The sequence below is a fragment of the Silene latifolia genome, chromosome Y (genome assembly GCF_048544455.1).
Source record: "Silene latifolia isolate original U9 population chromosome Y, ASM4854445v1, whole genome shotgun sequence".
Taxonomy (NCBI): domain Eukaryota; kingdom Viridiplantae; phylum Streptophyta; class Magnoliopsida; order Caryophyllales; family Caryophyllaceae; genus Silene; species Silene latifolia.
In genome coordinates, this window is record NC_133538.1 from 111,969,823 (window position 1) to 111,995,061 (window position 25,239).

Sequence of the window (25,239 nt, forward strand, 5' to 3'; positions counted from 1 at the left end):
ACATATACAAATAGAAAAATCGAGACGGAAATTCAGAGGACACAAGCAAAAATGAAAAATGTGTTGAAAAAATGATTACATTGGGGTTTGAACTCCCATCCCCTAGTCCAAAACCAACTATCAATATCATATAAACCACTACACCAATGCATTTTATTGATCCTTTAGTGCACTAATTGTTAAAGGTCTTTGATTAGTGGGGGTTCAATTGAATCCCATGAACCCCCAGTAAAACCGCCCCTGGGTATATATAGAGCCTCTTCCTTTCTGCTAAACTTTAGACAACCATTTATGTAAACACCCACAAAGAAAAAAAAACATTTATGTGCATGTATTATAAAGAAGAAAAAGTGGCAAAAAGAAGTAGGAAAACCAATGAAGAAGAAGAAGAGATTAGTAGTAATATTAACACTACTAATAACTTGAATTATTGGGAAAATGAAGAAAATTTAGAAGGGATTATGAAAGAAATGTTAAGTCCTATGATGCCAGGGCTTAGTAGAGAAAGAGAGATGTCTGAAATTGTTTCTGCTCTTTCACATTTTGCATCCGGCGAGACGACATCTTATGGTAGTTTTGGAGGTAAAAGAAGGCATGAAGATTATGGAGAGGTTGATGAAGTTAGTAAAAGGTTGCTTGGAGGTCAAGGAAGTAACATGTTTAGTAATGTGAATCATGTTTCTTCTTATTAAATTCTTGCTCCACAAGGTACCTTATTATTTCATTTAACTTCTAGAGTTTTCTTAGAGTCTTTTTTTCTCCTAGTTTTTCTTGAGTCTTGGGTATACTGTAAAGATGAAACAAATTAATATAATAATTAAGTAGTTAGTTTTCCATAAGACAGAGATATATTTTTAGATAAATGAGACAATCTTTTGTAGTATTTCTTAATTATTTATTTTTGTCTCATTTATACAAGCAGTAATACAAAGTTTAACAATAAATATGACATTAAAATCTGAAAAGGCGCATTATTATGTCAATTTTCGTTGATATTTATCGTTAAACTTTCTATTTAAGTCTTTTTAACATGCTGTGATATTTTTTAGAAAAACTGATGAAAAATATCTATCTATAATAAAGTATTAATGTTATTTATTTTAACAAATTTTAATTAATACTAATATTTACATATATGCATGCACGGATAATCCCTAATCCGCCATGCATTGAATATCCTATACTAAGTAAAATTATATAATTCAAAAGTTACATAAAATTTAAAATATGACAATCATAAATAAAATGCAGCATTATAATATGTATGAACATGCCCAATTTTATGCTAAATCGCCTTTAAGGAGCCAATATCGTATATTAATCGGTTTTTACGGATTTGCACGATTTAACTTTTTAAAAATCACAATAATTACATAAATTCATATTTATGTACAAGTTAATTACCCTAACCTTCTTAGGACTCAAAATTAGTCTCCACTAACATTTGACAATAATTGAACTTGATTTCTAAATATTGTTCATAAATGGACTCAAAAACACAAAATTATGCTATAAACTTCAAATTAAATTATAAAAATTTCAAATAAATTCGAAATTTGAAATTTAAACTCATGAACATTCTGGAAAAATACCATGACACTCATAATATTCAAAAACTTAGGTTAAAAATTTCGAAAATTTATCGAGAAAAACAATGTTGCGGTTTATCGGAATTATCAATTATTACCATAAAAATATGAGAAAAATTATTTTTATCAACTTTTCACTTTTAGATCTGAAACATATGATAAAATTCAACATGCGACGCTTTTCCTTAGTCATGAAGTATGTTTTAGCATTTTTTACTAATTAAAGTCACTATTTATGTGATTTTTCGTCAAAAATTCATAAATCATGCATAAAGACTTCATTATAGCCAAATATTTTACACACATCTTGTAAAATTTCATGTGACAAGATACTAAATTTTCATGACCAGATTCGAAATATAACTCATATTAATCTATTTATCCATTTAAATATGATTTTAACTTGAAAAATCCATATTTCGAGCAAAACAACTCATTTTATGATGAAATTTTAGAGGCCATGAGTAGATAATATATGTGAAAACATATCCAAAAACCACTGAAAAAATCGAAGTGTAGCTATTTTTAGTCCAAAAATGACATTTTTATCATAAAAATCACATTTTAATGCCATTATTATATAAAATGAAAAATAAAATCCATAAATAAACCAAAATATCCTAAATACATTTTAAGACCAGAAACTTTAACATGCAAATAAATTTCGTGATATTTCATAATAAACACAAATTTATAAGTTTTGTTTGTTAATCTAATAACTCGGAAAAACAATAACCGATTTGCATGCAAACAACCTAAGGCGCTATGATACCAATTGTTAGAAAATATATATCTCATTAATTTACATATTCATATATGAAATAATTTATTTAGTTATAAAATAAATTGTTGGTCTTATGCATGCAAACTAAATAAGAAGAGATAAGAAAATCGTTTTCTCACCATCACAAATTCGGCCAAATGGGCACAAATAAAGGTCTCCTACCTTCATTTGTTCTTGAGCTAGAAAATACATTAGGATGATCATCCATGACTTCAAAATAGAAGCCTTCCAATAAGTAGCACCCAAGACATTCCATAATCCCACAAAATAATATGTACTAGATATTTGTAATGCGGTTTACCTTAAAATCGATTACTAACACTCATATACTACTACTAGTATTATTAGTGATTGATTTGTACAAATTAGATTCATAAAAATGATTTTTATGAAGAACAAGAGAGAGAGAGAGAGAGAGTAGTGTTTTTTCATAAAAACATAAGAGAAATGAATTATTGAGGAAAAACTCTCAATTGTATCCACCAAAAACCGGTGGGTAGAGGGCCTTTTAGGACCCTTTTTCTTTTTACTTTTTGTCTTCACAAGACTAATTAGTGTAAGGCTTTGTCACAGTCAAGTCACTATCAAGTGTCATAGACAAATAAATAAGACAAATGAATAAGACAAAACTTCTAAAATGCCCACCAATATTTCGGTTTATATGTGTAATATGGAGTCCATTTTATTTTTGTCAATTGTACAATTTTATGTCATGTGACATGTGACATGTCTTATGTCATGTTTTAATTTAAAATTCATATTTAACAAATTAAATATCATTTACAAATTAAATAAATCACATTTAACAAATTGACTAGTAATTCAAAATTACTTTCTCATAAAATGGTCATTTAAATACTAGTTAGTATAATTCACAACATCTTGTAATTATAACTAACTTATCATTCTCATCTCGCGTGTTTCGCAAACACCGATTAATTTTAGTAATATAACTTCTTAAATTACTAAATAAAATCTTATTTAATCACATTATAATAAGATGTCATTTTCTCTCTTATGATAAAATTTGTTCAATTTTAAGGAATTAATTAATCAGATCGACAACATACAATTAATTAACCTTTTTCAATTAAGGGAATCGTCCTTTAGGTGTGACCTCAAGGGATCAACTGATCACCACCGTCGCACGACAGTAATGTCAAACTCTAGCCAGCCAATCATTACCGATATGTGTGGACCACTTGACTATATATGTAATGTATCATCCCTTCCGTATTCTTGATATGAGATTTAAATATGTGATCAATATGATCGACAATTGTGATCGCATTATTGTCGGGAACACTTACTCCAACAGGTTAACACCCCTTCTTCCTGTGGTGAGCCAGCTGTGTTTTCTTCGCCATGTCCTGCTTTTAATATTGCAGGTTCTAGTACATGGACGATAGGTATGGTAGGGATTGTACCTGATTTGAATGTTGCCCCAGGGCAGCTAAGGCATCAGTCTCCACATTCTGGTCCTTGGGGATTTGCTTGATGTTGAAGGTTTTGAACCTGAGTTTCAACTCTTACGCTATTTCTAGGTAGGCCATCATAATGGGGTCCCTAGCTGCATAAGAGTTATTTACATGGTTTACGATAAGTTGGGAGTCACTGTATACCTGGAGGTGCCTGATTTTTAAGTCCAGAGCCAGCTGCAGACCCAAGATCAAGGCTTCGTATTCCGCTTCATTGTTGGTAGACTTGAATTCGCACCGAACTGCCTGGACCAAGAGGTCCCCTTGGGGTGATTTAAGGACCAGACCAACTCCTACTCCCTTTACGTTGGAGGCTCCATCTACATTTAGCTCCCACATCTGATCCCCTTTGTCTTCCTCCAGGGTGAGAATGTCCTTCTCGGCCTGCGTCTGGAGGGAGGGGCAAAAGTCGGAGACGAAATCTGCCAGAGCCTGGGACTTGATTGCTTCTCGAGGTTCGAACTTCAGGTCGTAGCCACTTAGGTGTATGGACCATTTGGCCATTCTACCTGATAACTCTAGTTTTCTCATTATAGTCTTAAGAGGATAATTAGTTGCCACAGAGATAGTATGTGACTCAAAATAAGGTCGTAACTTATAGGAAGCTGTGACTAATGCGAGTACAAGTTTTTCAAGTGAGGTGTACCTGGTCTCTACAGGTAGCAGAGACTTACTGACGTAGTATATTGGATGTTGTACTCCTTCTTGCTCTCGAACTAATACTGCGCTGACAGCTACCTCAGTTACTGAGAGATACAAGGACAAGGTCTCTCCGGGTTCTGGCTTTGATAGGAGTGGCAGAGTGCTTAGATATCGTTTCAGCTCGCTGAGTGCTTCCTCAAGTTCCTCTGTCCACTCGAACTTCTGGCTCTTCCTTAAGATGTCGTAGAATAACCTGCATCTGTCCGAGGACCTTGCTATGAACCTATTCAGAGCAGCCACCCGCCCTGTCAGGTGTTGTACATCCTTCGGCTTTTGAGGTGACTCTAGCTGGAGTATGGCCTTGATTTGATCAGTGCTGGCTTCTATCCCCCTCTGGGTGACCATATATCCTAGGAACTTCCCACTGGAGACTCCGAAGGTGCATTTTGACGGGTTCAACTTCATTTTATAATTTCTCAGGGTGCTGAAAGTGTCAGCCAGATGTTCGACGTGCTGTGTAACTTGCTTTGATTTCACCACCATATCGTCAATGTATACCTCCATGGTGCGGCCTATTTGTTCTTTGAACATCATGTTTACCAACCGTTGGTAGGTGGAACCTGAATTCTTTAGACCAAAAGGCATTACATTGTAACAATACATACCTCGCTCTGACCTGAATGTTGTCTTCTCCTGATCATCAGGATGCATCTTGATCTGGTTGTAGCCACTCCAAGCATCCAGGAATGTGAGCATCTCGTGGCCTGCTATGGCATCCACCATGGCGTCTATGTGCGGTAGAGGGAATGGATCCTTCGGGCAAGCTTTATTGAGGTCTGTGAAATCGACACAAACCCTCCACTTGCCGTTCTTTTTTGGAACAACCACCACATTAGATAACCACTCCGGGTACTTGACCTCCCTGATTTTTCCAGCAGCTAGCAAGTTGTCCGCCTCTTGGTTTATGACCTGGTGCCTCTCGAGAGCGAACTTCCTCCTCTTCTGCTGGACAGGTTTGTAGCTTGGGTCCACGCTCAGCTTGTGTGTTATTACACTAGGGTCTATCCCTACCATATCATTGTGGGACCAAGCAAAGCAATCCATGATAGCTTTCACTAATTGAACAAGTTCCTGACGGACATTACCTGTGCATTCTAATCCAATAAGTACGGTCCGTTCTGGTTGCAGCGCGTCCAGGCTGACTTCGTCCAGCTCCGCCTGAGGTGGCTCGACATATTCCTCCTGAATGCGCTGGCTCTGTAGTTGTTATGCTTGCGGTCGGGTTGTTGGTTTCAGGGCTATCTTGTAGCAATTCTTAGCTTCCTCTTGATCCCCACGTATCTCTTGCACTCCCCAGGGTGTTGGGAATTTCAGACATTGGTGGTAGGTTGAAGGTATTGCCTTCATTTCATGGATCCAGGGCCTGCCAAGAATCACATTGTAAGTAGAGGGCCCATCGATGACCAAGTATCTCACCTGTTTATTGACTCCTTTGGCGTAGGTTGGGATGACAATTTCTCCTAGAGAGTGCTTCGTTTCACCGCTGAAACCGACCAAAGGTACCTCTTTTGTTGCTAAGTCCTTCTCGCTGAACCCCATGCCCTTAAGTGTTTCCAGCATGATCAGGTTGACGGAGCTTCCTGTGTCCACCAGGATCTTTCTTACCTCGCAGTTTCCTATGGGGAGGGTGATTATCAGAGCGTCGTGGTGTTGTTCTGAAGTGTTTTGTGCATCCGTTTCATCAAAGGTGACTACTGGGAGGTCCTGGCGACTGATTCTGCAGGAGAATTCTGGCTTGTCTCCTTTGGTTTGCGTGGGATGCCTTTTGGCTGCTGAATAAGTCAGGCCGCACAATTCCGAGCCTCCTGTAATAACATTCACAATTCTAGTGCAAACAGGTGGAGGAGAAGGCAGAACCTGATTAGTGGAATTAACTTTAGTGGAGCCTCCTGGCAATAGGTGGTCTAAATTTCCTCGATCGTACTGGAATTTAACCTCCCGTCTCAGGGTGTAGCATTCATCGGTATCATGGCCTATGTCATCGTAGTACTCACACCTCTTGCTGGAGTGTCTTTTATCATTAGGACGCTCGTCAGTCCGCTTCCTAGGCCATCTGACTCCCCGTATCACCTTTAGGGTCTTGAGTACTCCTGCAAGGTTAGTTGAGAATTTATACTCACTTACTTTCGGAGGTGGCTCAGAGTTATTCTTTCCTCCTGGGCCTTCAGAAACTTTGTTCACAGGCTTGCTGTAGGGTTTGGCTCTTTCGCTCTGCTTCTTTACAGGTGCCTTTCTGGATGTATGATTTGTGCCATAGGCTGCTCTCCTGGGTCCTGAGTCTTCCTCCAGCCGCATGACCGCAAGTGCCTTCGTTTGCACTTCCTCGAAGGTAGCGCAAGGGTACTTGGTCAGGTCTTTATATAAATCTGAGTCCTGGCGGAGCCCTTGGCGGAAAGCTTCTATGGTCGTGGCTATGTCACACCGAGGGATTGCCACCTTCTCCCTGTTGAATCTGTTTAGAAAATATCCGGTAGCCTCCTCAGGTCCCTGCACTATCCGGTACAGGTCGCTGGTTTGTTTTTCTGGTCCGCGGCTGCTGGCGAACTGCTGGTGGAAAGCATTGACTAAGTCGGCGAAGCAGGTTATACTCTTATTGGGCAGACTGACGAACCACTGCAAGGATGCTCCAGACAGGGTGGATCCAAACCCTTTACACATACAGGCTTCTTTCAAGGAACCTGTCGTGGTGATCACCATCATCTTCTGCTTGTAATGGTTGATATGATCAAGAGGATCCGTGGTCCCGTCATAGAGTGTCATGGCTGGCGGCACACATCCTTTGGGAACACCAACAAGGGCTATGCCATCCACGAAAGGGGAGTCTGCGTAGCTATCACGTGTTGCCTTCTCCAGGGGTCGTGCTACACCCGGAATCCTGTACATCAGGTCCCTCAATTCCTGGTACTGCTGTTCCAGCAAGCTGCCTGTTCCTGCAAGAGGGTTAGAGACAGGCGGATAAGAGCCAACAGATGTACCTCCAAGCGAGGCTCCTCCTGGGAATTGACTGCCTGGCTGACTTGCCAAGGGCGTTGCATGGATGATGGTTCCTGACTGCCACTCTGGTGCCTGCTGAGAAGAGGTTCCTCCTACACAGGTTCCTCCAGAGAAATGACCGCTCGCTGGGTTCATCATACCGGTGCTGGGTCCTGGATTCCATCCTGCCACCTGCTGGATGGATGTTCCTGCAAAAGATTGCAAGTTAGTCCCTGGTTGGCTTGTTGGGAAATGTGTCCTCAACAATAGTGCGATCACATGATTTAAATATCATTATTAAATCTCATTTTAAAGAATACAATTGGGAAGTAATTTTGTTACTGTCAACTGGTCAACATATATCGGTAATGATTGGCTGACTAGAGTTTGACATTACTGTCGTGTGACGGTGGTGATCAGTTGACCCCCTAGGTCATACCTAAAGGGCAACACTCTTAATTGATTATTTAATTGATCGTATAACGTTGCGAGTTAATTAAATTACTTGAAAATTGACGGACGATTTTGGAAGTAAAATTTACGTATCAAATTGAAATGTGATTAAATGAGATACGGTCTGAGTAATTAAATTGTATAATTACTCGGATGAAATAAATTGTTTAAAGTAACAATTAAAATGAATGAATTATTATAAATTCAATCAGTTGAAATTTATAAATGGTAAAATATTTTGGCACAAGTAATTATGAAATTACTAAGTCGATTTTTGTATGTGACGTATTTTTATTAATACGTTGATTTTTAATATGTTAAAAATACATAACATATTTATGTCACATATGACATGTGACACATTGACAATTGACAAAAATAATATGGGATCCATATTATGTAAAGTGCCGAAAAATTGGGGAGCATTAAGCTAGTTAATTGTTTTATTTAGTTGATAAAACATAATGATGAAAAAGCAAGTCTAGGCATGCAAGCCTATTGTTCCTTGTGAAGAACAATTTTTCCATGCATTGGCTCCCCAATAGCTCTCCTCTTACACGGTTTTGGGGAAGAAAAACTATCATTGTTTTTCTATAATTTTTACCTAATACTATACTAAGTGTAGTGTATTATTTTCATTCTAAGATTATCATCCAAAATCAAGTTCTAGAGAGAAGAAAAATCCTCCTCATCTTCTCTCATAAAACCGAAATAATATAAGTGTTTTATAAAGTTTTGGTTCAATTTTCTACCTTTGATTAATATTATAACTAGTATTTGTAATATTAATTATATTAAGAGGAGCCTTGGGTATAATACATAGGGAGAGATCTTACACTTAGATCTTTATTCTTCCATTGGAAAAGCTCAAGAATAAGAAGAGAAAGGTGATCTCTCTTGTGCCCTAATAGCCGAAATCTACTATGTAAGGACATGATTTCTCCTCTATTTATATTATTGTTTGCATGCATAAGATCCGTTTTAATTTTATGACAAATTAGTTTAGACATATATGAGTATGTTAACATGTATATGAATCTACATTTCCTTCAATCGGTATCAAAAGCCACGGTTGTTTGCATGCAAATTGGTTAAAAGTTTTTCCGAGTTATATGAATAACAAATAAAACTTGTAAAATTTGTGTTATTATGTTATATCACGAAATTATTACATGCATGTTAATATTTCTGGTCCTAAAGTGTTTTAGGATATTTTGGTTAATTTTTCGGATTTTTATTGTTCATATTTTACAATAATGGCATTTAAATGTGATTTTATGAGTAAAAATGTCATTTTTGGTCTAAAAATAGCTATACTTCGAATTTTCACTTGGTTTTTGGATACGTTGTTACATATATTATTTTGAGATAACCTGAAAATTTTCATAATTTTTGGACTTGTTATGCTCGAAAAATGAATTTTTCATTATTAAATTCGGATTTAAGAGAAAAATAGGTTAATATGAGTTAAATTTCGAATCTGGTCATAGAAAATTAATATGTTGTCACATGCAATTTTACAAGATGTGTGTAAAATAATTGGCTATAAAGAAGTCTTTTAGCATGATTTATGAATTTTTGAAGAAAAATAGCATAAATAGTGACATTATTAGTTGGAAATTAATAAAACATAATCTATGACTTAGGAAAAACGTCTAATGTTGCATTGTATTGTATTTTTCAGATCTAAAATTGAAAAGTTAATGAAAATAATTTTTCCATGTTTTTATGATTATTTTATTAAATATCGATAAACCGCAACATTGTTTTTCCTAAAATTTTCAAATTTTTAACCTAAGATTTTGAACATTATGAGTGTCATGGAATTTTTCCAGAATGTTCATGAATTTAAATTTCAAATTTTGAATTTATTTGAAATTTTTGGATTTATTTGAAGTTTAATAGCTTATTTTTGTAATTTTGGTCCTTTTATGAACAATTTTGTAAATAAAAGTTAATTATGGTCAAATTACTAGTGGAGACTATATTTTGAGTCCTAAGAGGTTAGGGTAATTAACTTATGCATAAATATGAGTTTATGCATTTTTGTGATTATAAAATGTTGAAATCACGCAAATCCGTAAAAACCGAGTAATATACGATATTGGCTATTTAAAAGGCGATTTAGCATAAAAATTGAGCATGTTCATACATATTATAATGCTGCATTTTTCTTTATGATTGTCATAATTTTAATTTATGTAATTTTGAATTATGTAATTTTACTTAGTATGGCCTTAGATTTTAATTGATATTTCCCGAAATGTATGGGAATATCGATTCGGTTGTAATTTTTATTGTGATCTCGTATCACCATTTTGTAATTTAATAGATTTATTTTATTTTAGTTACAAATGTATAAATAGGAAATTATGTAATTTATTATGTAATTTTATTCATTCCGGAGTTCCAAAAGACGGATTTCTTCAAGAATGGCGATACATAAAGACGGTGTTACCTCGAGATGTGTGCCACAACCGAAGTTCAAGGGACCAATGGAGTTGGTTTCCGAATATGTAATAGATTAATAGTTTTTCTATTTTAGGAAAGGCCATACTAGGATTTATTTATTTTATGCTTGCATTTTATTTTATGTCGCATGCATCGCTAAATCGCCATAACTAAAACATGCATCCTTATTTTATCGAGTTTATCGACCGTGTCAATTCGAATTATCATAGTTCACCGCTTTAGTTCACTTAAAACGTGATAGATAATAAATTGACATGACCTCTCGCTAAAACAAACAATTGAGACATGGCCTTACCAAATAGTAGAAACCATGAAAACCTATTTCGCGAGGGAGTGCACTCGGCCCTACCGGGGTACAAACCTTGTTACGTAGGGGAAGTGGGTGATGAATGTTAATCCACCGAGTTCATGTTAATGAGGGTTTCATCGGCCATACCGTGCCCAAGTTGATGTGGGCTTGGATCATGGACACATTTATTCGAAATTTGGATTGAGCTCAACGGAAGTATTCGCGATCGTAGTTGCATGTGTTCCGGGCTATAGATAAATATTAGAGTAATTTTATCGACCAAGAGTTCTAAAAGTAGAATCGATTAAAACGTTAATCCACCGAGTTATATTGATAAGGGTTTCATCGGCCATACCGTGCCCAAGTTAATATGAATTTGGATCTTGGAATCATTTACTATAGTTGGGTAGAGGTCACTATATAAATGTTCATATCTTGTTAATTTACAAGTATGATTTAAAAAGACAAATGTTAATATTTCCTTTCCTCCATATTTGTAGTGAATTACAATGAATCCATCAAATGCTACCGCACCTATTACTATTGAGTCATATCACCATGTTCTTGACGACATATGCTCCAACAATAATTTCGATACAACTAGAGAACTTCATTTCGGGATAGGTTCGGATGGAAACCTTAATTTCATCACTTCTTCTAAACCACCCACTACTACTAGACCTCGTGTGAGTCCGTCTCAGGAAGACTACCTCACACAATCTATAGGGTCTTTATCTCTGGAAGATAAAGATGCCAAAGCTAGTGGGAGCTCTAGCAATCAAGTTCTTGCTTCAAAGGGCAAGAGGTTCAAGAAGAAGGGAAAGAAAATCAAGAACTTCAAGCAAGTTAATGATGAGTGCCATTATTGCTATGGCATGGGACATTGGCTAAGGAATTGCCCTATGTATTTGCGAAATATAAGGGAAGGACTCATTACTCCAAAAGGTACAATTCCTAAAGAAATTTATGTTATTGATATAAATTATACTTCCACTACGACATGGGTACTAGATACCGGTTGTGGTTCTCACCTTTGTAATCATTTACAGGGTTTAAGAGATGTGGAGAAGCTTAGCAAGGGAGATGTGGATCTTCGACTTGGAAATGGAGCTCGGGTAGCGGCCGAATCCAAAGGAACTTATGTTCTAGCTTTGCCACACGGTTTTGAGTTGTATTTGCATAATTGTTTTTATGTTCCTACGCTCTCTAAAAACATTATTTCAATCGCCATGCTAGACATGGACGGTTTTTGTTTTGTCATTAAGAACAATCGTTGCTCTATTTCTAGGAATGATTTGGTTATTGGCCAAGCTTCTTCCGTAAATGGCATTTACATTTTAGAGACCTCAAATCCGACAAATGATATTTATAACATTCAATCAAAGAAACTCAAAACAAGTGACCCAAGTGAAGCGTTCATTTGGCATTGTCGATTAGGTCACATAAACGAGAATCGCATCAAAAGATTAATTTCTACTAATGTGATTACACCATTTGATTATCAATCATTTGGTACATGCGAATATTGCCTACTTGGCAAAATGACTCGTAATCCTTTTAGTGGTAAAGGGACTCGAGCTAGTGAGCTATTGGGACTCATACACACCGATGTGTGTGGACCAATGAGTATCACCGCTCGTGGTAATTATGACTACTTTATAACCTTCACCGATGACTTAAGTAGACATGGGCATGTCTATTTAATGAAACATAAGAGTGAAGCGTTTGAGAAATTCAAGGAATTTCAAAACAAAGTAGAGAACCAATTGAACAAAAAGGTAAAAGCTCTACGATCCGATCGTGGTGGTGAATACCTAAGCCTTGAATTTGATTCACACTTGAAAGGTTGTGGTATTATATCACAACTTTCTCCACCCGGAACACCACAACTCAATGGTGTTGCCGAAAGGAGGAATCGAACCCTACTTGATATGGTTCGATCCATGATGAGCCAAACCGAGTTACCGAACTCGTTTTGGGGATTTGCGCTTCAAACCGCAATTAGATCTTTGAACAATAGTCCCACTAAATCCACCGAAAAGACTCCATATGAGATGTGGACGGGAAAGGTTCCCAATATATCCTATATGAGGATTTGGGGATGTGATGCTTACGTCAAGACTAAAGCCGACAATAAGCTTGCCCCAAGATCCGAAAAATGCACCTTTGTAGGTTACCCCTCGCATTGTCGAGGATACTACTTCTACAAACCTCAAGAAAACAAAGTGTTTGTGTCTAGTGAGGCTGTCTTCTTAGAAAGTCAATTTATTTCTAAGAGACAGAGTGGGAGAAATTTTGAACTTGATGAAGTTCAAGAGCTACAAACCGAGGTAGAGACGCATGAAGATGTTCCTTCGTCGTCTAACGCGGTAGTACCTCCTCCACTAAGAAGGACGGGCCGAGTAATTCGCCATCCCGATCGATATGTGGGACTTATCGAGGAAGATGGAACACTCGATGTGTTGCTTATGGAAAGTGACGAGCCCGCCACCTACAAGGCCGCAATCTCTAGTCCTAATTCCACCTTATGGCTTGAAGCCATGAAGTCCGAAATGGATTCTATGCTTGAAAACCAAGTTTGGGACTTGGTAGATTTGCCTAAAGGGGCAAGACCCTCCAATGCAAATGGATATTCAAGGTCAAAAATGGCATAGAAGGACATGACGATGTCTACAAAGCTAGGCTAGTGGCAAAAGGATTTACCCAAGTCCAAGGTCTCCATTATGATGAGACCTTCGCCCCGTAGCCATGCTAAGATCCATACGGATTTTGTTAGCGATCGCCGCATTTCATGATTATGAGATATGGCAAATGGATGTCAAAACCGCTTTTCTAAATGGGCATTTAGAAGAGGAAGTGTACATGATACAACCCGAAGGTTTTGTTGATTCTAAAAATCCTAACAAAGTGTGCAAGCTTAAGAGATCCATTTATGGTCTTAAGTAAGCATCTAGAAGTTGGAATCATCGATTCAATCATGTTATAAAAGAAAATGGTTTCACTCGAAATGTTGAGGAACCATGTTTATACATGAAATTCAGTGGGAGAAATGTTGTGTTCCTAATCTTGTATGTCGATGACATACTACTCATTGGAAATGATATTCCAATGTTGTCTTCTGTTAAGAAGTGGTTAGGTAACCACTTCCAAATGAAGGATTTAGGAGAGGCACAACGCATATTAGGTATCCGGATCTATAGAGATAGACCCAAGAGGATATTGGCACTAAGTCAAGAGTCTTATGTTGATAAGATTCTTCGACGATTCAGCATGGACAAATCCAAAAGGGGTTTGGTACCTATGGTAACCGGAACGATATTGAGCAAGACTCAATGTCCCTCCGAACCCCATGATGTTGAACGCATGAAGTTGATCCCTTACGCTTCCGCTGTTGGATCAATCATGTATGCCATGATATGCACACGTCCTGATGTCTCGTATGCCTTGAGCATGACGAGTAGATATCAAGGAAATCCAGGTGAGAGTCACCGGATTGCTTTGTCAAGAACATCCTTAAGTACTTGAGAAGAACTAAGGACTCTATCCTTGTGTTTGGAGGAGACACTGAGTTGCGTGTTACAGGATACACGGACTCAAGTTTTCAAACAGATAGAGATGACATGAAATCACAAGTGGTTTTGTTTTCATGCTCAATGGTGGTGCCGTAAGTGGAGAAGCTTCAAGGAAGTCAGAATCATGATTCGACAACGGAGGCTGAGTACATAGCAGATCGAAGCGCCAAGGAAGCTATGTGGATCAAGTAATTCACGGAAGGTCTAAAAGTAGTACCTACCGCCGATGATCCCATCACTCTCTATTGTGATAATAGTGGGACGATCTTCCAAGCTAAGGAGCCAAAGTCTAGTAATAGATCTAGACATGTACTTAGAAAGTATCATGTAATAAGAGATTTCATTGAAAGAAAGGAAATTGCGATTTGTAAGGTTGGGACGGATGACAACATAGCCGATCCGCTCACCAAGCCTTTATCGCAGGCTAAGCATGATGGGCATGTTGCGTCCATGGGACTTAAACGTGTACCAAATTTTTGTTAGATTTTGAAATGAAATAAAAGTGTTGTTTTTGTTCATAATCGCATTTGTCTTTTATCCTTAATTTATACTTTGTTACATACAAACGGGTTGTAGAGACAATTGAACCCCGTTAAAGTGAACATGGATTAACATTGTTTTGCCCATAGTTACTTATATGAGGTGACGTCTCGAAGTGACTAGAGTGTGAGGCGATTGATGGCAAGTTCAAGTGCCATACAGTCATGTGAGATGACTAGTCGATCACATAGGCAGACTGTTAGGAACATTTTGTCGGGCCTAATGACCGCTTATAGAGTTCTGGCAAATTTATATAGCCTGGTCGTGGCGAGAGCTACTATAGTGTTCTAATGAGTCGATTCTTTTGACTAGAGACTATTCGCCTAAGATGGCACGATTTTGATTAACTTTGATTTGTGTTACTACGACCTTCGTAAATGGGGTCAAATGGGCATATTTTGGGTTATGATGGTGTGGCTAGTCGAAGGGAATGAGTGCGATAGGAATTGTCCACCCCTTGTCAGGGTTATAACAATATCTCGGGGCCACTCGAGGAGCAATGAATCGAAATGCGTGGCCACGCTCGGAAGGTATCCGAGTGGATAAATCCGATCAATCGCTTATTCTCCGGATCGAGGAAACCACTCTCGATATGATCACTTGCAAGTACGACCTGAAAGACACCTTGCATTGAGTGGGAGATAGTAATAGGACAAGAGAATTGGTGACGCACACTTGTCGAGGACAAGTGGGAGATTGTTGGGAAATGTGTCCTCAACAATAGTGCGATCACATGATTTAAATATCATTATTAAATCTCATTTTAAAGAATACAATTGGGAAGTAATTTTGTTATCACAACTCGGTCAACATATATCGGTAATGATTGGCTGACTAGAGTTTGACATTCTTGTCGTGTGACGGTGGTGATCAGTTGACCCCCTAGGTCATACCTAAAGGGCAACACTCTTAATTGATTATTTAATTGATCGTATAACGTTGCGAGTTAATTAAATTACTTGAAAATTGACGGACGATTTTGGAAGTAAAATTTACGTATCAAATTGAAATGTGATTAAATGAGATACGGTCTGAGTAATTAAATTGTATAATTACTCGGATGAAATAAATTGTTTAAAGTAACAATTAAAATGAATGAATTATTATAAATTCAATCAGTTGAAATTTATAAATGGTAAAATATTTTGGCACAAGTAATTATGAAATTACTAAGTCGATTTTTGTATGTGACGTATTTTTATTAATACGTTGATTTTTAATATGTTAAAAATACATAACATATTTATGTCACATATGACATGTGACACATTGACAATTGACAAAAATAATATGGGATCCATATTATGTAAAGTGCCGAAAAATTGGGGAGCATTAAGCTAGTTAATTGTTTTATTTAGTTGATAAAACATAATGATGAAAAAGCAAGTCTAGGCATGCAAGCCTATTGTTCCTTGTGAAGAACAATTTTTCCATGCATTGGCTCCCCAATAGCTCTCCTCTTACACGGTTTTGGGGAAGAAAAACTATCATTGTTTTTCTATAATTTTTACCTAATAATATACTAAGTGTAGTGTATTATTTTCATTCTAAGATTATCATCCAAAATCAAGTTCTAGAGAGAAGAAAAATCCTCCTCATCTTCTCTCATAAAACCGAAATAATATAAGTGTTTTATAAAGTTTTGGTTCAATTTTCTACCTTTGATTAATATTATAACTAGTATTTGTAATATTAATTATATTAAGAGGAGCCTTGGGTATAATACATAGGGAGAGATCTTACACTTAGATCTTTATTCTTCCATTGGAAAAGCTCAAGAACAAGAAGAGAAAGGTGATCTCTCTTGTGCCCTAATAGCCGAAATCTACTATGTAAGGACATGATTTCTCCTCTATTAATATTATTGTTTGCATGCATAAGATCCGTTTTAATTTTATGACAAATTAGTTTAGACATATATGAGTATGTTAACATGTATATGAATCTACATTTCCTTCAGGCTACTAGACAAATTACTACCTGGGGTTGGCTGCAAGCTGAGTGGTCGATCAAAGGACAGGAATCCTAATCCACTGGGCTCGATGGCTTCTCTGGGTGGTATTCCTTCGAGATCCAGTCTGGTGATCAGTTCTAATGGAATCTGTCGGGACGATACACTGGAGGCTGAGGCTGGGGCCTCAGAAGGTGGAGGCAGTGCAGCTGACGTAGTCCTAGGCCGGGTTACTGTTGCGATCTGGTTTCTGAGATCTTGGTTGTCCTTCCTCAAGCTTTCGATGGCCTTGTGCAGGGTGTCCATTCCTTCTAATACCACTTGCATTGGGTCTGGTGATGAGGCTCCTGATTTTTTGGGAATTCCTCTTGACACAGTCTCCTGAATCTGGATCCTGCTAGGACTGCTTTCCCTACTGGATCTCGTCACACTGGGTGTTGCTGACGCTTTTGTAACACCCCCATACTCCGAGTGCCTTACCAGGACCACTCAGGTATGAAGACATCACCATCTCGGTTGCCCGAGGCATGATAATCAAATAGACAAAACAGAAACAACATTTATTATAAGTAGTTTAATGAATAAGTACAATCCTCGAAACCAAACTGAAAGTACAATACATTATTCCAAACTAACTGTTCTCAACTGAAATGTAAATAAAACTAAACTACAGCGGAAGACTCTATCGTCATGTCGTGGCCATCCCAAACTATCCCAAGATTATCATCTCTATACTGTTCAATATCTGCTCACCATCCCCGAATGGATCACCGCAGTTTTACAAAACAACACCGGTCGACTAATCACACAATCAATACGATAACAACAATAAGACAAACAGACAAATTAATCAATCACACACACAACACCACCAACTCCCATCATCTCAATACTTGATCGTCCACTGGACCCGCTGCGATGGGGACCGCAGCCGTTCCCACCTAAGCCCCGCTCATCGTACGAGCGATAACCCCGTCCATTAATGTGCACATCCCCTTTCGTGGCGGGTTCCACGAAGGGCGAAACTAGGGCGTGAGATCACTCCCGCAAGTGACCCCACTCAGCCGAGAACGCATCTCGAGAACCATCAACAACACAACCACAAACACCATTACAAACACAATCATCATATCAAGCAACTAACTACAAAGACATCACCAATATTCCATTATGGGACTAATACTGAGTAGGAAATCCTACCCGGAAAGCACAACACGCAGACGGTATCTACAAAATGTCTCAAAACAACTCTTCTATGAATTCTCCTCCTAACATATAACACATAAAGACTACCAATTACTTACTATTCACAAAACCCCAAATCCCAAATTAGGGTTTGACCAAACCTAGCAAAACATTATATAAATTATATTAGAAGCTTACCCTCGACGCAAGGAATCCAACGACACGAACTACGATGCAAACCGACCGTCGAACTCCGGAATTGTCAAGAACGCGATTAGGAAGAAGACAAGTTGCTTTCTCTCTTAAACAGGTTTTAGGTTTTGTAAAAAGTGATTTAGAACAAAGACGAATTGGTTTAAATACCTTAATCGCGTAATTAACAAAACCCGAGAAAACTCCCCGTAAACCGGACACTCGATCGAGTACCCAAGGTACTCGATCGAGTACCCCTACTCGATCGAGTGCCCCACTACTCGATCGAGTGCCCAACAGTCGAAACTATTTTATTCTCGCAACATACCCTTACTCGACAGAGTAAGGGCTACTCGATAGAGTACCCCCAAGACCATAAATACGGAGTATTACAGTCTTCCCTCCTTAAAAGGAACTTCGTCCCCGAAGTTCAAACCACTACTAAACAAAGGTACTCCCATAAGCTTCCCGACTCGAAGGTCAAAATAAACACAACGTAAAACATGCTACTAACCAACCCAACTTATCCCGACAAACATACCGACACAACATATAAAAGGGGTGTAAAAACTCTTAAAAACTCTCGCGATCATCTCCTACCCCCCTAAAAGAAACAAGGTTACGTCCCCGTAACCATACATACCTGATCAAAAAGGAAAGGGTAACGCTCTTTCATGATATCCTCCGCCTCCCATGTAGCTTCCTCAGTCTCATGGTTAGACCAAAGGATCTTAAGTAAAACTGTCTCACCACTCCCGGTCTTTCTAACTTTTTCGGTCTAGGATCCGCTTAGGCATCTCAAGGTATGATAAAGACTCATCCAGCTCTAAGCTCTCTGCCTCCAACACATGTGACGGGTCACTCACATACTTCCGCAGCTGCGATACATGAAACACATTATGCACTCTCTCCAAAGCAGCCGGTAAAGCCAAACGATAAGCCACTTCCCCAACTCGCTCTAAGATCTCATAAGGCCCTATAAACTTCTGACTTAGCTTGCCTTTCTTCCCAAACCTCATAACTCCTCGCATAGGAGACACCTTCAGAAGAACCTTATCCCCAACCTGAAACTCTATGTCCCGACGATGTAGATCTACATAACTCTTCTGTCGATCCTGGGCTGCTCTCATCCGTTCCCTGATCATCTTAATCTGTTCCACCATCTCATGTACCATCTCTGGTCCTAAAACCACTGCCTCAGCACTATCGTCCCAACAGATCGGACTCCTACATCTCCTCCCATACAAAGCCTCAAACGGTGCCATACCAATACTGGTGTGATAGCTGTTGTTGTAAGAAAACTCTATTAAGTCCAACCTCTGCTCCCAGCTACCACCAAAATCCATCACACAAGCTCGCAACATATCCTCAAGAGTCTTGATTGTTCTCTCAGTCTGCCCATCTGTCGCAGGATGAAATGTCAGTACTCATCTTCAAAGTTATTCCCAACGATTCCTGCAACTCCTTCCAAAACCTTGATATAAACCTCGCATCTCTGTCAGACACTATGTCCTTAGGGACTCCATGTAACTTAAGCACGTTCTTTCGATAGGCCATAGCCAATTGTGCCTTAGTCCATGTATCTTTCATTGGAACAAAGTGAGCTGACTTGGTCAACCGATCCACTATCACCCAAATCATATTGTTACCTTGTTGACTCTTCGGCAAACCTACAATGAAATCCATGGAAATGGATTCCCACTTCCACTCAGGCACCTCCAAAGACTGAACCTTACCTTGTGGTCTTCTCTGTTCCCCTTTAACTCTCTGGCATGTCAAACAACGGGACACAAACTCAGCTATCTCTTTCTTCATCCCAGGCCACCAAAACGTTTTCTTCAAATCTTTGTAAAGCTTGTCTCCACCCGGATGAACTGAATATGGTGTGCAATGCGCTTCTATCATGATTGTCTTTTTCAACTCCTCGTCATTAGGAACACACCACCTACCATCAAACCTCAAGCTACCGTCTCAGTATGAATGGAAAACCGGGACACTGTCCCTTTCTCTACTCCAGCTCTCCACTCCACTATCTTAGGATCCAAAGCCCGTTTACCTCGAATATCATCATAAAACTCCATGTGTCTTTGTCATATCACCCATAGCATCCCCTTTCTGCATCATATGAATCCCAAAGCTCGCTACCTCATCCCTCGGCCTCATCAAAGATAGAGCCGTACACAAGGAATGTACACTCTTTCTACTCAAAGCATCAAGAACAACGTTGGCCTTTCCTTCATGGTAGATGATTTCCATGTCGTAATCGCCAATCCACTCCATCCACCTCCTCTGTCTCATGTTCAACTCCTTCTGCGTGAAGATGTACTTGAGACTCTTGTGATCAAAAAATACCTTAAAGATTGCTCCATAAAGGTAGTGCCTCCAAATCTTGAGAGCAAACACCACCGCACCCAACTCCGTGGTCATGAGTAGGGTAATTCTCCTCATAAGGCTTCAACTGCCTAGAAGCATAGGCAATTACTTTACCATTCTGCATCAACACACATCCCAACCCATTCTTCGAGGCATCTGTATAGACCTCTAAATTCTCGCTCCCTTCATGGTAATGCCAAGACAGGAGCTGTGGTCAAACGCTCCTTTAAGGTTTAGAACGCCGTCTCACAACTCTCATCCCAACGAAACCTGTTCTCTTTCCTCATCAATGCTGTCATCGGTCTAGCTATCTTGGAGAAATCCTTCACGAACCGCCTGTAGTATCCAGCTAAACCCAAGAAACTCCTCACCTCAAAGAACATTCTTCTGCTTCCCACTTTGTCACCGCTTCAATCTTCGCCGGATCCACAGCTACCCCATCTTTAGAGATTACATGCCCCGGAAAAGCAACTTTCTCTAACCAGAACTCACACTTGGAAAACTTAGCATACAACTCATGATCTCTCAAAGTCTGCAACACGATCCTCAGATGCTCCTCATGCTCCTCCTTAGTCTTAGAGTAGACTAAGATGTCATCGATAAACACCACTACAAACTGATCCAAGAACTGTCTGAAGATCCTATTCATCAAATCCATAAACACTGCCGGCGCATTAGACAACCCAAATGGCATCACCACATACTCATAATGGCATTACCTCGACGTGAAAGCTGTCTTCGGTATATCCACATCTCTAATCTTCACCTGATGGTACCCCGACCTCAAATCGATCTTAGAAAAGACCGTTGCACCACTCAACTGATCAAACAGGTCATCTATCCTTGACAAAGGATACTTGTTCTTTATCGTCACACGGTTCAGCTCCCGGTAGTCTATGCATAACCTCAAAGTTCCATCCTTCTTCTTCACGAAAAGAATTGGTGCTCCCCAAGGCGATACACTTGGTCTAATGTATCCCTTCTCTATCAAATCATCCAACTGCTTCCTAAGCTCCTGCATCTCCTTAGGACCCATACGGTACGGTGCCTTAGAGATTGGCCCCGTCCCTGGCTTCAACTCAACGGTGAAATCTATCTCCCTCTTCGGTGGCAACCCCGGAATCTCCTCTGAAAAACATCTCGCATACTCTCCCACCACTGGTATCTCGTCAATCGCCAGGCTCTCTATCCGGTCATCTCTCACATGGCACAAAATCGAGGGACATCCCTTCCTCGGATACGACTTCAAAGTGACAGCTGCAATCAACTTAACTTTGGGTTTGACTAGAAACCCACGATAAGACACACTTACACCCTTAGGACCTCTAAGGGACACTCTCTTTTGATGACAGTCTATCTTAGCCTTATACTTTCCTAACCAATCCATCCCAACTATCATCTCAAAACCATTAAAAGGAAACTCTAGCAAGTCTACAGGGAAATCGACTTGCCCAACTATCAAAGGTACATCTCTAAACAACCTCCCACACGATACAGACTCACCTGAAGGTATGAAAACTTGCTCCCTAACAGACTCATATACTCTCAAACCCAACTGTTTTACATGACTCGAAGACACAAACGATTGAGAAGCCCCCGAATCAAACAAAACGAACGTAGCAATACCATTAACAAGGAATGTACCGGTGATAACGTGCGCATCCTCCTCAGCTGCCTTCTTGTCCATCATGAACAACTTGCCATCGGTCTTCCGCCCACCTCCCTGGACAAGATTACTAGGCGATGCGGTCGGCTTAGCACCCGACCCTTGATTGTTGTTGTTGTTCATCGGTGTCTTCGATAAGAATTACCGCCGTTGCGGTTGCCTCCACTCGATAGCTCGACCTCCCGGTTTGGCCATGATCCAGGTGGGTCATTGCTCGCAAAGCTCGTGCGGGTCTCGAAAAGATCCCGGTGCGCTCGTGCACTCATGTCTCTTGTGGCCTACACCACCACAACCAAAGCAGGTCACTCCCCAGCTGTTGCTCACACTCCCACGACCTCGCCCAAAGGAAGTTCCAGCACTAAACCCAGTCCCAGAAGAAAATCCCTTTGATTGATTGTGGTTGCCTTTCTTGAAATTAGATTGGCCACCACCCTCGCTCTCGGACTTCCTCTTCTCTCCGCCGACCTCTCCCGAGCCATCTCCACTAGCCTCTCGGCTCTCCCACCCTCTCATATGCTTCCTTCACATCGCAAGGACTCCCACGGGTAACTTATCCATAATTTTCGTGGTTAGCCCTCTCTCAAACCTCAAAGCCGATTCTCCTCACTCAAACCCATGTCCTCGGATATCCGGATTTCTCATTGAACTGCCTGTAGTACTCAGCCACAGACATCTCAGGTAGTCATCTTAAACTTATCGAACTCCTCCCTCAACTTACTCCTCACATGTTCTGGTACGAACTCCTTCCTCACACCCTACGAAACTCCTCCCAAGGTATAGCGGGGTAACCCCGGGTTGGTATATATCTCCTTGGCACTCACTTTCACCGAATCCCACCATTTGCCACCGCCTCCCTCGGATAGAATGCAGCCTGATCCACTCTCATCTCATCGGGACAAAAACTAAATCCAAAGATGTTCTCCATCTCCCTCGGCCAACTATCAAGATGGTTAGGCTCCTCAACTCCCTTGTACTCCTTCGGGTTAAACCTCGCAATATAGAGGCTGACTTTAGCATGGTCAACCTCCTTCTCCTTACTCTTATCCTTGTCCTCATTCACTCTCTTCGGGGTCTCGAAGAGCGTCCTGGTGCTCTAACATCTTGACGATGTCATCCGTAGTCATAACCTCAGCTCTCGCGTACAAAGCATTTCTCTTGGGCGGCATCTTGAAGCTATAGAAGAAAGGGATAAACATAAACACGCGTACTAAACCTCAAAACACGAAAACGCGCTGCATAGGACCTACTCGATCGAGTATCCAAACCCACTCGATCGAGTAACGGGCTACTCGATCGAGTGCCCCCATGTACTCGATCGAGTACCCAAACTCCAGAACCAAACAGACCTTCTGATCTCTAACCCACTCGATCGAGTATCTAGGCTACTCGATCGAGTGACCCCCTACTCGATCGAGTACCCCTAGTTACTCGATCGAGTGCCCCAAAACTCGATTCTGGACTCAAAATCGTTAAAAACCTACCCGATCGAGTCAGCCTTACTCGATCAAGTACCCCCAATACGTAAGAGCTACCCGCATATTACGTCGTATACTAACATGCTACCTTTATAAAATCATATGGTATCATAATACATATGCTACGCATCTATTATACTATCAACAAGATCAATTCATCATGCTATTAAAGCCACATTGTAAACATCCAACATGTTATTCCATCATCACGTCTACATATATATATTACCTTTCTTTCACATTCTCAACTTCTCCTTCAACATCCAACAATCAAATCACACATTCCATCACATTGTCACGCAAGTTACTTAGCACACACATGACTCAACACACATTTTCCCCATGTGACCGGTTCAAAGTTGTAGGGCGACCCCGCGACTTTAGGACGTCTCCCAAGCCTTTGCACTAGCTCCTACAACTTTTACCCCGGGTTCATTTTAATTGACTCCCTATGTTCATTAAGTTCATTGGTTACAGGTTTCAGGATCGTCGCTCTGATACCATTTGTAACACCCCCATACTCCGAGTGCCTTACCAGGACCACTCAGGTATGAAGACATCACCATCTCGGTTGCCCGAGGCATGATAATCAAATAGACAAAACAGAAACAACATTTATTATAAGTAGTTTAATGAATAAATACAATCCTTGAAACCAAACCGAAAGTACAATACATTATTCCAAACTAACTGTTCTCAATTGAAATGTAAATAAAACTAAACTACAGCGGAAGACTCTATCGTCATGTCGTGGCCATCCCAACTATCCCAAAGATCATCTCTATACTGTTCAATATCTGCTCACCATCCCAATGGATCACCGCAGTTTTACAAAACAACACCGGGTCGATACTAATCACACAATCAATACGAGATAACAACAATAAGACAAACAGACAAATGAATCACACACACACAACACCACCAACTCCCATCATCTCAATCTCGACCGTCCACTGGACCCACCACGCCATGGGGGACCGCAGCCGTTCCCACCTAAGCCCCGCTCATCGTACGAGCGATAACCCTGTCCATTAATGTGCACATCTCCTTTCGTGGCGGGTTCCACGAAGGGCGAAACTAGGGCGTGAGATCACTCCCGCAAGTGACCCCACTCGGTAGAGAACGCATCTCGAGAACCATCAACAACACAACCACAAACACCATTACAAACACAATCATCATATCAAGCAACTAACTACAGCACATCACCAATATCCCATTATGGGACTAATACTGAGTAGGAAATCCTACCTGGAAAGCACAACACGCAGACGGTATCTACAGCTGTCTCAAAACGCCTCTTCTATGAATTCTCCTCCTAACATATAACACATAAAGACTACCAATTACTTACTATTCACAAAACCCCCAAATCCCAAATTAGGGTTTGACCAAACCTAGCAAAACATTATATAAATTATATTAGAAGCTTACCCTCGACGCAAGGAATCCAACGACACGAACTACGATGCAAACTGACTGTCTGAACTCCGGGAATTGTCAAGAACGCGATTAGGAAGAAGACAAGTTGCTTTCTCTCTT

General features: G+C 39.8%; 1 protein-coding gene across 1 annotated transcript; it reads right to left on the reverse strand.

Annotated features, from left to right (window-relative positions):
- Positions 1–5,759: 5,759 nt before the first annotated feature.
- On the reverse strand, positions 5,760–7,682 carry LOC141628743 (uncharacterized). The gene has a single exon (XM_074441841.1). The coding sequence runs from the start codon at positions 7,680–7,682 to the stop codon at positions 5,760–5,762; it is 1,923 nt and encodes a 640-aa protein (XP_074297942.1).
- Positions 7,683–25,239: the final 17,557 nt, after the last annotated feature.